At 47.7% G+C, this 15,502-nt stretch overlaps 1 protein-coding gene across 3 annotated transcripts in view; it reads left to right on the top strand.

Moving 5' to 3' along the window:
• ASXL1 (ASXL transcriptional regulator 1) overlaps positions 1-15,502 on the top strand; it is a 45,469-nt gene that overhangs the window by 12,094 nt on the left and 17,873 nt on the right. For 2 of the 3 annotated variants that reach the window (XM_063959074.1, XM_063959075.1), the window contains exon 1: positions 10,570-10,712. In XM_063959074.1, coding sequence (XP_063815144.1) covers positions 10,635-10,712 — 78 coding nt within the window. In that variant the 5' untranslated portion in view covers positions 10,570-10,634. Of the gene's footprint in view, positions 1-3,506; positions 3,590-10,569; positions 10,713-15,502 lie in introns of those variants that run through there. The other variant, XM_063959077.1, reaches the window with a different exon arrangement.

Genomic DNA, 15,502 nt, shown 5'->3' with positions numbered 1-15,502 from the left:
GGCGTCGTATTTTACAGACGGCTATGCCGTCAACGTCTCCCTCCTCTCATTAGCTTGCTTTGGGAAATCCCACAAGTAACGGCGCAGCGTCCCCCAGATGGAGGACAGAGAAATGGGGATTTTTGTTTACTTACCGTAAAATCTCTTTCTCTGAGTCCATCTGGGGGACGCTGCGATCCCTCCCATAGTTTGTCTGGTTTAATTGGTTAATTTTTTATTCTGGTCTATCTCCTTTGGCTTGGCTAAACGTTAACTGATCAGGGCTGAGCAGGAAGGAGATGGGAGGGGTTAGAGGGGGGAGGAGTCAGCTTTTGATAGTTCTGTGCCAATCTCCACTACCACACACCTCTAACCCACAAGTAACGGCGCAGCGTCCCCCAGATGGACTCAGAGAAAGAGATTTTACGGTAAGTAAACAAAAATCCCCATTTTGATATAAGGGGACAAGACTGAGACTACTTGGGCATAGGGCAGTGGCCACAGATATGCCAATATACATATGTGCTTTTTACCTAATTATACTGTGACAGAATGTAGGTATACATTTCTGTTGTCACGGGTCAGTTATGGGCCCAGTCGCTTTACATGTATTTCAGGACGCTACATTTTTCTAGCATCCTCCTGGTTTGGACCTCTGATGACTGTAGAAGACAAGTACCTCACGTGGAAGACAGTGTTGTTACTGGCCCTGGTTTCTGCTAGACATTTCTCAGAATTGGGGGCCTTATCGTGTAAAAGTCCTTACTTGGTCATTTACGAGAACAGAGCGGAGCTCCGGACTAGACAGCAGTTCCAGCCGAAGGTGGTCTCCGCGTTTCACTTAAATCAACCTATTGTGATTCCGTCAAGTTCTAGCACTTCTGCTCCTCCGCAGGTATTGGATGCAGTGCAAGCCTTGAAAATCTATGTCGAGAGGACAGCTCGCATCAGAAAGACTGATTCCTTGTTCGTGCTGTATGATGCGCGGCAAAAGGGTTGCCCTTCTTTAAAGTAGTCCATTGCTCGTTGGATTCGGCTTACTCTCCAGCAGGCCTATGTGTCTGCAGCCTTACCTGTTCCACAGTCTCTGAAGGCCCCCTCTACGAGATCAGTGGAGTCTCCCTGGCTGGCTGCCCGTGGAGTCTCGTTTCTGCAACTATGCCGAGCTGCTACCTGGTCAGGGAAGAACACCTTTAAGTTCTACAAGTTTGATACCATGGCCAAAGAGGATACCCAGTTTGGGCAGGCGGTGCTGCAGATGTCTCCACACGTTCTCGCCCGTTCTGGAAGCTTTGGGACATCCCCCATCGTACTAATCTGTCCCCAATATCCCTTATGGATGCTAGAGAAAATAGGATTTTAAATACCTACCTGTAAATCCTTTTCTCGTAGTCCATAAGGGATATTGGGCGCCCGCCTCTGTGTGGTGACTTTCTGCAGGTTCTCAGTTGTTACCTGTTCAGCTGTTGATGTTCCAGTTGCTGGCCCGGTTATATTATGGTGTGCTGGTGTGTAAATCTCATCACACTTGTTATGTTCCTTCTCTTAAGTATTTAATTCTCTTTCAGGCACTGTTTTACCTATAACTGCCTGTGGGAGGAGGCATAGAGGGGAGGAGCCAGCACACCCATTTTAAGAAATGTAAAGTACACTGGCTCCTTTGGACCTGTCTATACCCCATCATCCTAATCTGTCCCCCCAATATCCCTTATGGACTACGAGAAAAGTATTTACCGGTAGGTATTTAAAATCCTATTTTTTAATTGTAAGGAGTATATATAGTAATATTTGCAGCAGTGGCATAATGAGTAACAGTCTGTCCCACAACTTTTTTTCTATGTAAAAATGTCTGTGTAAGTTTCACGGACAACCGTAGTGATAACTGCTTTCTATGCGTGTTACATTTCCAGCATACTTAAGGAGTCTCTAATATTTGTGATTCCTCCTGAGAATCTGGCGCTGCGTACACATGGTACCTGATTCTGAATCCTGCGAGATCGCCACCATAGGCTTGAAATGGTTTACGCCTTCTGAGAATGGCATAAACTTATGAGGCCAAACCCTGAAAATCTTTGCCTTTGGAAATTTGGTATGTCTGTGTCAGACCATAGTCCACATTGGTGATGATAATGGGGACCGCAATCTACAACGGTAATTAGTCTTGTGCAGCAGTTTTATGTGAAATCTACTGCATTAGGCTGTTTGGACTTAAGTGGGAATACATAAAAGTATGCAGAAACTGTAGGTACTGCATAATGTTATAAAAATGGACTTGATGAATACTCCCCTTTTTAAAATTGATTTTCCCTGTTTCTTCATTTGGCCTATGCAAACTCAGTACAACGTGTGTGTCAATTTGGTTAGTGACTGAGGCCCAGATTGATCACACCTTGGAGATTGATAAATTGCACGGTGATAAAGTACCAACCAATCAGCTCCCAACTGCCATGTGGCAGGCTGTGTTTAAAAAATAAAAAATAAAAAGTTAGGAGCTGATTTGTTGGTACTTGATCACCATGCAATTTATCACTCACATGTGGGCCCAAGTTCCTTAATACAAATGGAGATGCCTTGCTTGTTGTTTGGCCAGTCTTTGATGGAGGGGGTGTGTGTGTGTTCGGCAGCTTAAACAGTGAGCCACAGTGGGCAGTGACAGTTGCGTACTAATGTTATTGGTGGCACTATATAAAATGTTCCCCCTCTGTTAGCTAAAATATAAAAAACATTTCTGCTACCACACAAGCAACAACTTATGCTTTATGCCTCTGAAGTGGGAGAGCCCTTTTATTCACCGTCCTGTAAGAACTTATCAAGATACTTTGTAACATAGCATTAATGAATTAAACCATCAATGGTATGGTGCAGATGAAGTGCTGATTATATATAAACTAATCTCTCCCAGTCTACAAATCTTTGCATGTATTCTGCCTACCTTGAACCTATTTAATGTATGCCTTGGTTTCCCGATTGTGCAGTGCTGCAATGCTAATTTTAACAGAAAAAGTTATTTTGTGGTACAGGTTGAGTATCCCTTATCCAAAATGCTTGGGACCAGAGGTATTTTGGATATCGGATTTTTCCGTATTTTGGAATAATTGCATATCATAATGAGATATCATGGCAATGGGACCTAAATCTAAGCACAGAATGCATTTATATTTTATATACACCTTATACACACAGCCTGAAGGTAATTTTAGCCAATATTTTTTATAACTTTGTGCATTAAACAAAGTGTCTACATTCACACAATTCATTTATGTTTCATATACACCTTATATACACAGTCTGAAGGTCATTTAATACAATATTTTTAATAACTGTGTGTATTAAACAAAGTTTGTGTACATTGAGCCATCAGAAAACAAAAGTTTCACTATCTCACTCTCGCTCAAAAAAGTCCGTATTTCGGAATATTCCGTATTTCGGATATTTGGATATGGGATACTCAACCTGTATTGCATTTGAGGATCCTTGACACAAGAGTTTGGGTTAGAGAAATGACCACTCTCCTCTCTTTCTTTCAGGTTTTAGAAAATTACTCTGATGCACCTATGACTCCAAAACAGATTCTGAATGTGATTGAGGCCGAAGGACTGAAGGAGACAAAGTAAGTTGTCTGTGAGCAGGAGGAGCGCATATGAGGCTGTTATGTGACCATAATGAACTGGGCGTCAGTCTTTAAAACTTTTTTTTTTTCTTTCCGTATGGTTTATACTGATATGTGGTTTTGTTTGACACGCAATGTAAACTGTTCCTTAAAAGCTGTCTGGGCCTTGTATTCATAATGGTTTGCCATTTCAATGGAAAGCTAAGGCACACAAATATAATGTGTGAGAAGAATCCCAGAATTTCTGAAAGTTATTTGATTATATTTTTCTCAATACTGCGGGCTGTAAGGTTATTGTATGTTGCAGATAAGTTTTTTTTTTTATTTCAAGTGTACAATACATTTCTTCTTTTTATCTTTGTTACTGTGTGCTGCATAATTAATTGCTTCGTCCACCTTTTTCTTAATTGCTACGTGTGTTATTAACTATCTGCCCAAGTGTGCTCCTTTGGTAATGTGCATTTTACATTATTTACCTTTTTCCATTGTACTGTTTATATGTTTACTCTTATTAGTAGCAGCAGTTCTGGGGGGCATGTAGTCAGTCGTAAATGAAATATTTATTTCTCTGACGTCCTAAGTAGATGCTGGGGACTCCGTAAGGACCATGGGGAATAGCGGCTCCGCAGGAGACAGGGCACAAAAGTAAAAGCTTTAGGATCAGGTGGTGTGCACTGGCTCCTCCCCCTATGACCCTCCTCCAAGCCTCAGTTAGGTTTTTGTGCCCGGCCGAGAAGGTTGCAATCTAGGTGGCTCTCCTAAAGAGCTGCTTAGAGTAAAAGTTTTGTTAGGTTTTTTATTTTCAGTGAGTCCTGCTGGCAACAGGCTCACTGCAACGAGGGACTTAGGGGAGAAGAAGTGAACTCACCTGCGTGCAGGATGGATTGGCTTCTTAGGCTACTGGACACTAGCTCCAGAGGGACGATCACAGGTACAGCCTGGATGGGTCACCGGAGCCGCGCCGCCGACCCCCTTGCAGATGCTGAAGAGAGAAGAGGTCCAGAAATCGGCGGCTGAAGACTTCCCAGTCTTCTTAAGGTAGCGCACAGCACGGCAGCTGTGCGCCATTGCTCTCAGCACACTTCACACCAACGGTCACTGAGGGTGCAGGGCGCTGGGGGGGGCGCCCGGGGCAGCAATGAAAGTACCCATGCTGGCTAAAAATACATCACATATAGCCTCTGGGGCTATATGGATGTATTTAACCCCTGCCAGGTTGTCAGAAAAACGGGAGAAGAAGCCCGCCGAAAAGGGGGCGGGGCCTATTCTCCTCAGCACACAGCGCCATTTTCCTACACAGCTCCGCTGCTAGGAAGGCTCCCAGGCTCTCCCCTGCACTGCACTACAGAAACAGGGTTAAAACAGAGAGGGGGGGCATTTTGTGTGGCGATATTATAATATATTAAGATGCTATAAGGGAAAACACTTATATAAGGTTGTCCCTGTATAATTATAGCGTTTTGGTGTGTGCTGGCAAACTCTCCCTCTGTCTCCCCAAAGGGCTAGTGGGGTCCTGTCCTCTATCAGAGCATTCCCTGTGTGTGTGCTGTGTGTCGGTACGTGTGTGTCGACATGTATGAGGACGATGTTGGTGAGGAGGCGGAGCAATTGCCTGTAATGGTGATGTCACTCTAGGGAGTCGACACCGGAATGGATGGCTTATTTAGGGAATTACGTGATAATGTCAACACGCTGCAAGGTCGGTTGACGACATGAGACGGCCGGCAAACCAATTAGTACCTGTCCAGGCGTCTCAAACACCGTCAGGGGCTTTAAAACGCCCATTACCTCAGTCGGTCGACAGACACGGACACTGACTCCAGTGTCGACGGTGAAGAAACAAACGTATTTTCCATTAGGGCCACACGTTACATGTTAAGGGCAATGAAGGAGGTGTTACATATTTCTGATACTACAAGTACCACAAAAAAGGGTATTGTGGGGTGTGAAAAAACTACCTGTAGTTTTTCCTGAATCAGATAAATTAAATGAAGTGTGTGATGATGCGTGGGTTTCCCCCGATAGAAAATTATTGGCGTTATACCCTTTCCCGCCAGAAGTTAGGGCGCGTTGGGAAACACCCCCTAGGGTGGATAAGGCGCTCACACGCTTATCAAAACAAGTGGCGTTACCGTCTCCAGATACGGCCGCCCTCAAGGAGCCAGCTGATAGGAGGCTGGAAAATATCCTAAAAAGTATATACACACATACTGGTGTTATACTGCGACCAGCGATCGCCTCAGCCTGGATGTGCAGCGCTGGGGTGGCTTGGTCGGATTCCCTGACTGAAAATATTGATACCCTTGACAGGGACAGTATTTTATTGACTATAGAGCATTTAAAAGATGCATTTCTATATATGCGAGATGCACAGAGGGATATTTGCACTCTGGCATCAAGAGTAAGTGCGATGTCCATGTCTGCCAGAAGATGTTTATGGACACGACAGTGGTCAGGTGATGCAGATTCCAAACGGCACATGGAAGTATTGCCGTATAAAGGGGAGGAGTTATTTGGGGTCGGTCCATCGGACCTGGTGGCCACGGCAACAGCTGGAAAATCCACCTTTTTTACCCCAAGTCACATCTCAGCAGAAAAAGACACCGTCTTTTCAGCCTCAGTCCTTTCGTCCCCATAAGGGCAAGCGGGCAAAAGGCCAGTCATATCTGCCCAGGGGTAGAGGAAAGGGAAGAAGACTGCAGCAGGCAGCTCCTTCCCAGGAACAGAAGCCCTCCACCGCTTCTGCCAAGTCCTCAGCATGACGCTGGGGCCGTACAAGCGGACTCAGGTGCGGTGGGGGGTCGTCTCAAGAGTTTCAGCGCACAGTGGGCTCACTCGCAAGTGGACCCCTGGATCCTACAAGTAGTATCCCAGGGGTACAGATTGGAAGTTCGAGACGTCTCCCCCTCGCAGGTTCCTGAAGTCTGCTTTACCAACGTCTCCCTCCGACAGGGAGGCAGTATTGGAAACAATTCACAAGCTGTATTCCCAGCAGGTGATAATCAAAGTACCCCTCCTACAACAAGGAAAGGGGTATTATTCCACACTATTTGTGGTACTGAATCCAGACGGCTCGGTGAGACCTATTCTAAATCTGAAATCTTTGAACACTTACATACAAAGGTTCAAATCAAGATGGAGTCACTCAGAGCAGTGATAGCGAACCAGGAAGAAGGGGACTATATGGTGTCCCTGGACATCAAGGATGCTTACCTCCATGTCCCAATTTGCCCTTCTCACCAAGGGTACCTCAGGTTCGTGGTACAGAACTGTCACTATCAGTTTCAGACGCTGCCGTTTGGATTGTCCACGGCACCCCGGGTCTTTACCAAGGTAATGGCCGAAATGATGATTCTTCTTCAAAGAAAAGGCGTCTTAATTATCCCTTACTTGGACGATCTCCTGATAAGGGCAAGGTCCAGAGAACAGTTGGAGGTCGGAGTAGCACTATCTCAAGTAGTTCTACGACCGCACGGGTGGATTCTAAATATTCCAAAATCGCAGCTGATTCCGACGACACGTCTGCTGTTCCTAGGGATGATTCTGGACACAGTCCAGAAAAAGGTGTTTCTCCCGGAGGAGAAAGCCAGGGAGTTATCCGAGCTAGTTAGGAACCTCCTAGAACCAGGCCAAGTGTCAGTGCATCAATGCACAAGAGTCCTGGGAAAAATGGTGGCTTCTTACGAAGCGATTCCATTCGGCAGATTTCACGCAAGAATTTTTCAGTGGGATCTGCTGGACGAATGGTCTGGATCGCATCTTCAGATGCATCAGCGGATAATCCTGTCTCCAAGGACAAGGGTGTCTCTTCTGTGGTGGCTGCAGAGTGCTCATCTACTAGAGGGCAGCAGATTCGGCATTCAGGACTGGGTCCTGGTGACCACGGATGCCAGCCTGAGAGGCTGGGGAGCAGTCACACAGGGAAGAAATTTCCAAGGAGTGTGGTCAAGTCTGGAGACTTCTCTCCACATAAATATACTGGAGCTAAGGGCAATTTACAATGCTCTGAGCCTAGGAAGACCTCTGCTTCAAAGTCAACCGGTGCTGATCCAGTCGGACAACATCACGGCAGTCGCCCACGTAAACAGACAGGGCGGCACAAGAAGCAGGAGGGCAATGGCAGCAAGGATTCTTCGCTGGGCGAAAAATCATGTGATAACACTGTCAGCGGTGTTCATTCCGGGAGTGGACAACTGGGAAGCAGACTTCCTCAGCAGGCACGACCTCCACCCGGGAGAGTGGGGACTTCATCTGGAAGTCTTCCACATGATTGTGAACCGTTGGGAAAGACCAAAGGTGGACATGATGGCGTCCCGTCTGAACAAAAAACTGGACAGGTATTGCGCCAGGTCAAGAGACCCTCAGGCAATAGCAGGGACGCTCTGGTAACACCGTGGGTGTACCAGTCGGTGTATGTGTTCCCTCCTCTGCCTCTCATACCCAAGGTACTGAGAATTATAAGACGGAGAGGAGTAAGAACTATACTCGTGGCTCCGGATTGGCCAAGAAGGACTTGGTACCCGGAACTTCAAGAGATACTAAGAAGGGACTTGCTTCAGCAAGGATCATGTCTGTTCCAAGTCTTACCGCGGCTGCGTTTGACGGCATGGCGGTTGAACGCCGGATCCGAAGGGAAAAAGGCATTCCGGAAGAGGTCATCCCTACCCTGGTCAGAGCCAGGAAGGAGGTGACCGCACAACATTATCACCACATTTGGCGAAAATATGTTGCATGGTGTGAGGCCAGGAAGGCCCCACGGAGGAATTTCAACTCGGTCGATTCCTGCATTTCCTGCAAACAGGAGTGTCTATGGGCCTCAAATTGGGGTCCATTAAGGTTCAAATTTCGGCCCTGTCGATTTTCTTCCAGAAAGAATTGGCTTCAGTTCCTGAAGTCCAGAAGTTTGTCAGGGGAGTACTGCATATACAACCCCCTTTTGTGCCTCCAGTGGCACTGTGGGATCTCAACGTAGTTCTGGGATTCCTCAAATCACATTGGTTTAAACCGCTCAAATCTGTGGATTTGAAATATCTCACATGGAAAGTGACCATGCTGTTGGCCCTGGCCTCGGCCAGGTGAGTGTCAGAATTGGCGGCTTTGTCTCACAAAAGCCCATATCTGATTGTCCATTCGGACAGGGCAGAGCTGCGGACTCGTCCCCAGTTTCTCCCTAAGGTGGTGTCAGCGTTTCACCTGAACCAGCTTATTGTGGTACCTGCGGCTACTAGGGACTTGGAGGACTCCAAGTTGCTAGATGTTGTCAGGGCCCTGAAAATATGTTTCCAGGACGGCTGGAGTCAGGAAAACTGACTTGCTGTTATCCTGTATGCACCCAACAAACTGGGTGCTCTTGCTTCTAAGCAGACGATTGTTAGTTGGATGTGTAGTACAATTCAGCTTGCACATTCTGTGGCAGGCCTGCCACAGCCAAAATATGTAAATGCCCATTCCACAAGGAAGGTGGGCTCATCTTGGGCGGCTGCCCGAGGGGTCTCGGCTTTACAACTTTGCCGAGCTGCTACTTGGTCAGGGGCAAACACGTTTGCAAAATTCTACAAATTTGATACCCTGGCTGAGGAGGACCTGGAGTTCTCTCATTCGGTGCTGCAGAGTCATCCGCACTCTCCCGCCCGTTTGGGAGCTTTGGTATAATCCCCATGGTCCTTACGGAGTCCCCAGCATCCACTTAGGACGTCAGAGAAAATAAGAATTTACTTACCGATAATTCTATTTCTCGTAGTCCGTAGTGGATGCTGGGCGCCCATCCCAAGTGCGGATTGTCTGCAATACTTGTACATAGTTATTGTTAACTAAAACGGGTTATTATTGTTGTGAGCCATCTTTTCAGAGGCTCCGCTGTTATCATGCTGTTAACTGGGTTCAGATCACAGGTTGTACAGTGTGATTGGTGTGGCTGGTATGAGTCTTACCCGGGATTCAAAATCCTTCCTTATTGTGTACGCTCGTCCGGGCACAGTATCCTAACTGAGGCTTGGAGGAGGGTCATAGGGGGAGGAGCCAGTGCACACCACCTGATCCTAAAGCTTTTACTTTTGTGCCCTGTCTCCTGCGGAGCCGCTATTCCCAATGGTCCTTACGGAGTCCCCAGCATCCACTACGGACTACGAGAAATAGAATTATTAGTAAGTAAATTCTTATTTTTACAATGGTAGTAATAAAGGGTATGGGTCGTTGGGTCGACTCAACTTAGGTTGACATGAGCATTAGGTCGACCACTGAAGGTTGACATGAGCATTAGGTCGACCACTGAAGGTTGACATGAGCATTAGGTAGACATGTACTAGGTCGACAGGTGAAACGGTCGACATGAGTTTTTGGACATTTTTCGTTATCGTTTTCTTCGTAACTGGGAACCCCAATTAGTGCACCGTTTGCCCTCGCATGGCTCGCCGTGCTTTGGGCAAGGTGCCTCACAGGTTACCATTCCAATCGTCCACGTGGATCGTCAAATATAGAAAAAAAAAAGTGAAACTCATATCGGCCTTTTGACCTGTCGACCTAATGCTCATGTCGACCTTCAGTGGTTGACGTTGAGTCGACCTAACGACCGTATCCCGTTATAAAATGGAGCATGGCTGCATTGGGGGTGGGTACAGAAGGTATCTAGAACAAGTGTGCATGCTGAATTTGGAGGGAGGAGGACTGATAAGTAACGTAAGGAATGACATAGTGAGGAAGCTAGATCCATGGAACCGTTTCCCAGCAACTGTGGTGTAAGAATATATAGGAAGAACACATGGCTATTGTTGAATTGAACATCTGTTTTCAGTAACAATCCAAAGGCAGACCTGTATTCTTTTCTAGCATCATATTCTAAATTTCTAATGTCAATTCAGTGACCATTTCTTTGTTTCCTTTTTTTCATGTCCACCTGGCACCTATAGAAGGTAAGGATAGAAAAAATGCTTGGTGTTTGGGAGGTGGCACAGTTAATGGCTATGATGGAAGCAAATCCTATAATGAGGCTTTTATTGTGGTCTTTTGTCCATATAGCGGATCTTCCCCACTTGCCTGTTTAAATGCCATGTTACATTCCAACTCCAGGACGCGAGAAGCCCTATTCTACAAGCTCCCAGGGCGCATTAGTCTCTTTACTATGAAGGTTAGTGAATAAGCTAGTTTACAGATGCGTACACAGAATTTGCCTTTGCTCCAGCACCCACATTAGAGGCATCCTACTAATTTTACTTGGTGTATAGAACCACCTGTAATAGAGCTTGTAAAATATCGCTTTAATTTGAGGTAGAGATCGAGAAACATACACTTCTGAGGAGAAACTTTGGTCACTTCCCCACTCCCGATTGTGCCTTCATTGGGATTTTATAGATTGAACGTCCTATTGTAAATTGAGGAAAACATGGCTCTATGTAAGAGGAAGCAGAGGGCAGTGTGGCACAGAGCTTTTGCTGCAGCAACAAGAGGTGTTCTTGAAGCCTTTTTTTTTTTTTTTCCCCCTCTAGCATCCATAAGGGATATTGGGGAATCTAGTACAATGGGGTATAGATGGGGTCCAAAGGAGCCGGTGCACTTTAATTTTCTTCACTGTGTGCTGGCTCCTCCCCTCTATGCCCCCTCCCACAGGCAGTTTAGAAAGAAGTGCCCTCAGGAGAGGATGCACACCTCTGAACTCCAGAGAGTTTTCTTCAATTTCCTTTTTATGTTTATTTTCGGTATGATATTTGGGTAACAGCCTACCTGCACCGTGGGAGTTAGGGGGGGGGAGAGAATCGCCAGCCTTACAAGGTGCAGAGCCTCTTCCCAGCTGCAGGAGGGGTTTTAGTTCAGTCGGGCACTGAGCCTTGGCTGTCACAATCGCAGCACGCCACACACCCCTAACACTGCCTGAAGGTGACGTCTGTGGTGGGTACAAACCAGGGGCGCGGCGTACGTTTCGGCACCGTTGGAGGGGACGGAGCTACCTCAGAGCAGGGCCAGCAGCATTTTGGTGCCTTTCTCTGCTTAATGCAGCCACAGACCGCGCATACACAGCACTTCCTGCCTTACAAGCCACTCTGGAACACTGGTACAGGGTGTAGCAAAGGGGTAGAGCCACTATTGTACACTATCTCTACAGGACAGACATTATTAGTGTTTATTGTGATATAGTTAGCTGTCAGACTCACTGGGACTGTAAAGCTAGGCGTGTGCTGGTGTCATTCTCTGTGTGTGTGTGTCCTCCCACATACAGTAAGGGCAGGCTTGTTATATATTACTGTCTGTGTGTATGTACATGTTATTTCTCTTACGCCCTAGAGGATGCTGGGGTCTCCAAAAAGGACCATGGGGTATAGACGGTATCTGCAGGAGCTTGGGCACACTGAAAAGACTTTGACTGGGTGTGCACTGGCTCCTCCCTCTATGCCCCTCCTCCAGACCTCAGTTAGACTTTGTGCCCAGGAGTAACTGGACCCTCACTAGGGGAGCTCTCCTGAGTTTCTCTAGAAAAGACTTTGTTAGGTTTTTTATTTTCAGGGAGACCTGCTGGCTACAGGCTCCCTGCATCGTGTGACTGAGGGGAGAGAAGTCAGACCTACTTCTACTTAGTTAAGGGCTCTGCTTCTTAGGCTACTGGACACCATTAGCTCCAGAGGGTTCGATCACTTGGTTCGCCTAGCTGTTTGTTCCCGGAGCCGCGCCGTCACCCCCCTCACAGAAGCCAGAAGAAAGAAGCCGGGTGAGCATGTGAAGAACCGAAGACAGCAGACGGCAGAAGACTTCAGTAACGAGGTAGCAGCGTTCGCGCTGCGCTCCATGCTCCCACACACTTCACCAACGGCACTTGCGGGTGCAGGGCGCTGGGGGAGGAGCGCCCTGGGCAGCATGTTACTGGGTCTTTTGAGGCGGCAGAAGGCATTTTCGGTGCCCGGGCACTGTTTTCTGTACCCCCGCCAGCATTTAAATTTCAAATTTTAGCGGGTCTGAAGCGCGCCGGGAAGGGGCGGGGCTTAGCCGCACAGCTCACCAGCGCCATTTTCTCTCATCCACAGCCGCTGCATGAGACGCTGGCCCGGGACCTCCAAGCTCCAATTCAAGTAAAAGGGAGCAAATCGGGGGGGGGGGGGGGGGGGGGGGGCACAGATATTTGGTGCATATATATTGTAATAACAGCAGCGCTTTCCACATATATCGTTTGGTGGGATATATGGGCGCTGGGGTGTGGGCTGGCATACTCCCTCCGTATTTTCTCTATCCGGGCTTCCTTGTGGGTCTGTCCCCTAGCTGAGGCAGAGTGTGTGTGTGTGTGTGTGTGTGTGTGTGTCGGTGTATCGATACTACGTGTCGGCATGTCTGAAGCTGAGTGTTACTCCCCGGAGGAGGTTGCTGGGGGTGCAGATATGGGTCTGGAGATGGCTCTGTCGGCACAGCTGACACCTGATTTGCTTACAATGTTAAGTACTCTTAATACAAATGTGGCCTCATTGTCTAAACGATTGGATAAATCGGAGTCTCAAACACAAGTGTGGAGAAAATCCATGGAGGATGCTTTGTCTCAGGTGCAGGCCCCGTCAGGGTCGGAAAAGCGTTCGTTTACGCAGATGGTAGATACGGATACCGACACGGATTCTAATTCCGATGTCGACTTCACTGAGGCTACTTTACACCCTAGGCTAGTTAAGAGTATTCAGTACATGATTGTGGCTATTAAAGATGTTTTACTTCTCTCTGACGAACCTGCGGTGCAGGAAACAAGGATTTGTTTGTTTAAAGGGAAAAAACCTGAGGTGAAGTTTCCCCCCTCTCATGAAATGAATACTCTTTGTGAAAAGGCTTGGGAGTCGCCAGACAAAAGGTGGCAGATTCCCAAGAGAATTTTCATGGCGTATCTTTTCCCTCTGATGACAGGGAAAATTGGGAGTCGTCTCCGAATGTCGATAAGGCTCTATCCCGTTTGTCTAAGAAGGTGGTGCTTTCGTCCCCTGACACGGCAGCTCTCAAAGATCCGGCGGATCGCAAGCTGGAGACGTCTCTGAAGGCCATTTTCGCTAATACGGGTGCATTGCTCAGACCTGCTGTGGCGTCTGTATGGGTGAGTATTGCTAAATGGGCTGATAATTTAGCTTTTGATATGGATACCCTTGATAAAGATAATGTTCTTTTGACTCTTGGTTATATCAAGGACGCTGCAGATTACCTGAAGGATGCGGCGAGGGATGTTGGTCTCTTGGGATCAAGAGCCAATGCCATGGCGGTCTCGGCCAGGAGGGCGCTGTGGATCCATCAATGGAATGTTGATGCCGACTCCAAGGAAGCTCTCCCCTTCAAAGGTAGTGTCTTGTTTGGTGACGGCTTGACTGACCTGGTGTCTACCGCGACTGCGGGTAAGTCATCTTTTCTTCCTTATGTTCCCACGCAGCAGAAAAAGGCACCCCGTCAGCAGATGCAGTCCTTTCGCCTAAATAAATACAAGCAAAGAAAAGGCTCGTCCTTCCTCGCTTCAAAGGGTAGAGGACGGGGAAGAAAGTCGCCTGCAGTATCAGGCGCACAGGACCAAAAGTCCTCCTCCGCCTCTTAAGTCCACCGCATGACGCTTGGGCTCCCCTGGGGGAGGCCGGACCGGTGGGGGGCCATCTGCGGATCTTCAGTCAGGTCTGGTTTCACTCAGGCTTGGATCCTTGGGTCCTAGAAACAGTGTCTCAGGGATACAGGCTGGAGTTTCAGGAGATGCCCCCTCACCGCTTTTTCATTTCGGCCTTGCCAATGTCTCTTCCGGACAGGGAGGTCGTGAAGGCAGCAATACAAAAGTTATGTCAGCAGAGGGTCATTGTTCCCGTCCCAACGGGGGGAGGGGTTCTACTCGAGCCTCTTTGTTGTACCGAAGCCGGACGGTTCTGTCAGACCTATTCTGAACCTAAAATCCCTCAATCCTTACTTGAAAGTTTTCAAGTTCAAGATGGAATCACTTCGAGCTGTGATCTCCAGCCTAGAAGGAAGGGGGGGGGGGGGGGGGGTTTATGGCATCAGTCGATATAAAGGCTGCCTACTTACACGTCCCGATATATCCTCCGCATCATGCTTTCCTCAGGTTTGCGATACAGGATTATCATTGCCAGTTTCAGACGTTGCCGTATGGGCTTCCCACGGCCCCAATGATTTTCACCAAACTCATGGCTGAAATGATGGTTCTCCTTCGCAAACAAGGTGTTACAATTATCCCGTACTTGGACGATCTCCTGATAAAGGCGAGGTCCAAGGAAAAATTGTTAAGAAATATTGAATTGTCTGTCGGTTCTGCGACAACACGGTTGGGTTCTAAATTTACCAAAGTCTCACTTGACTCCGAGCACTCGGCTACCCTTTCTGGGCATGATTCTGGATACGGAATTAGAGTATTTCTACCGGAAGACAAAGCTCTGGAACTACAGACAATGGTCAGGGAGCTTTTGAGGCCGACAAGTGTGTCGATTCATCAGTGTACCAGAGGTCTGGGGAAAATGGTTGCGACGTACGAAGCCATTCCGTTTGGCAGGTGTCATGCCCAGGTGTTTCAGTGGGATCTGCTGAGCAAATGGTCCGGGTCTCACCTGCACATGCACCGGAAAATGTCTATCTTCCAGGACCAGAATTTCTCTCCTGTGGTGGCTACAAAGCTCTCACCTTCTAGGAGGGAACCGATTTGGAATCCAGGACTGGGTCCTACTGACAACAGATGCAAGTCTCCGAGGCTGGGTTGCAGTCACCCAAGGAAGATATTTCCAGGGAAATGGTCAAACCAGGAATCTTGTCTCCACATAAATGTCCTCGAGTTAAGAGCCATTTACAACGGCCTCCTGCAAGCGAAGAACCTTCTTCAGGGTCGACCGGTCCTGATCCAGTCGGACAACATAACAGCGGTGGCGCATGTAAACCGTCAAGGCGGCACAAGAAGCAGGGCGGCTATGGTGGAGGCCACAA

Source organism: Pseudophryne corroboree, chromosome 3 (genome assembly GCF_028390025.1).
Source record: "Pseudophryne corroboree isolate aPseCor3 chromosome 3, aPseCor3.hap2, whole genome shotgun sequence".
NCBI classification, from domain to species: domain Eukaryota; kingdom Metazoa; phylum Chordata; class Amphibia; order Anura; family Myobatrachidae; genus Pseudophryne; species Pseudophryne corroboree.
The sequence above is the reverse complement of the archived record's forward strand: the minus strand, read 5'-3'. Positions and strand labels throughout refer to the sequence as shown.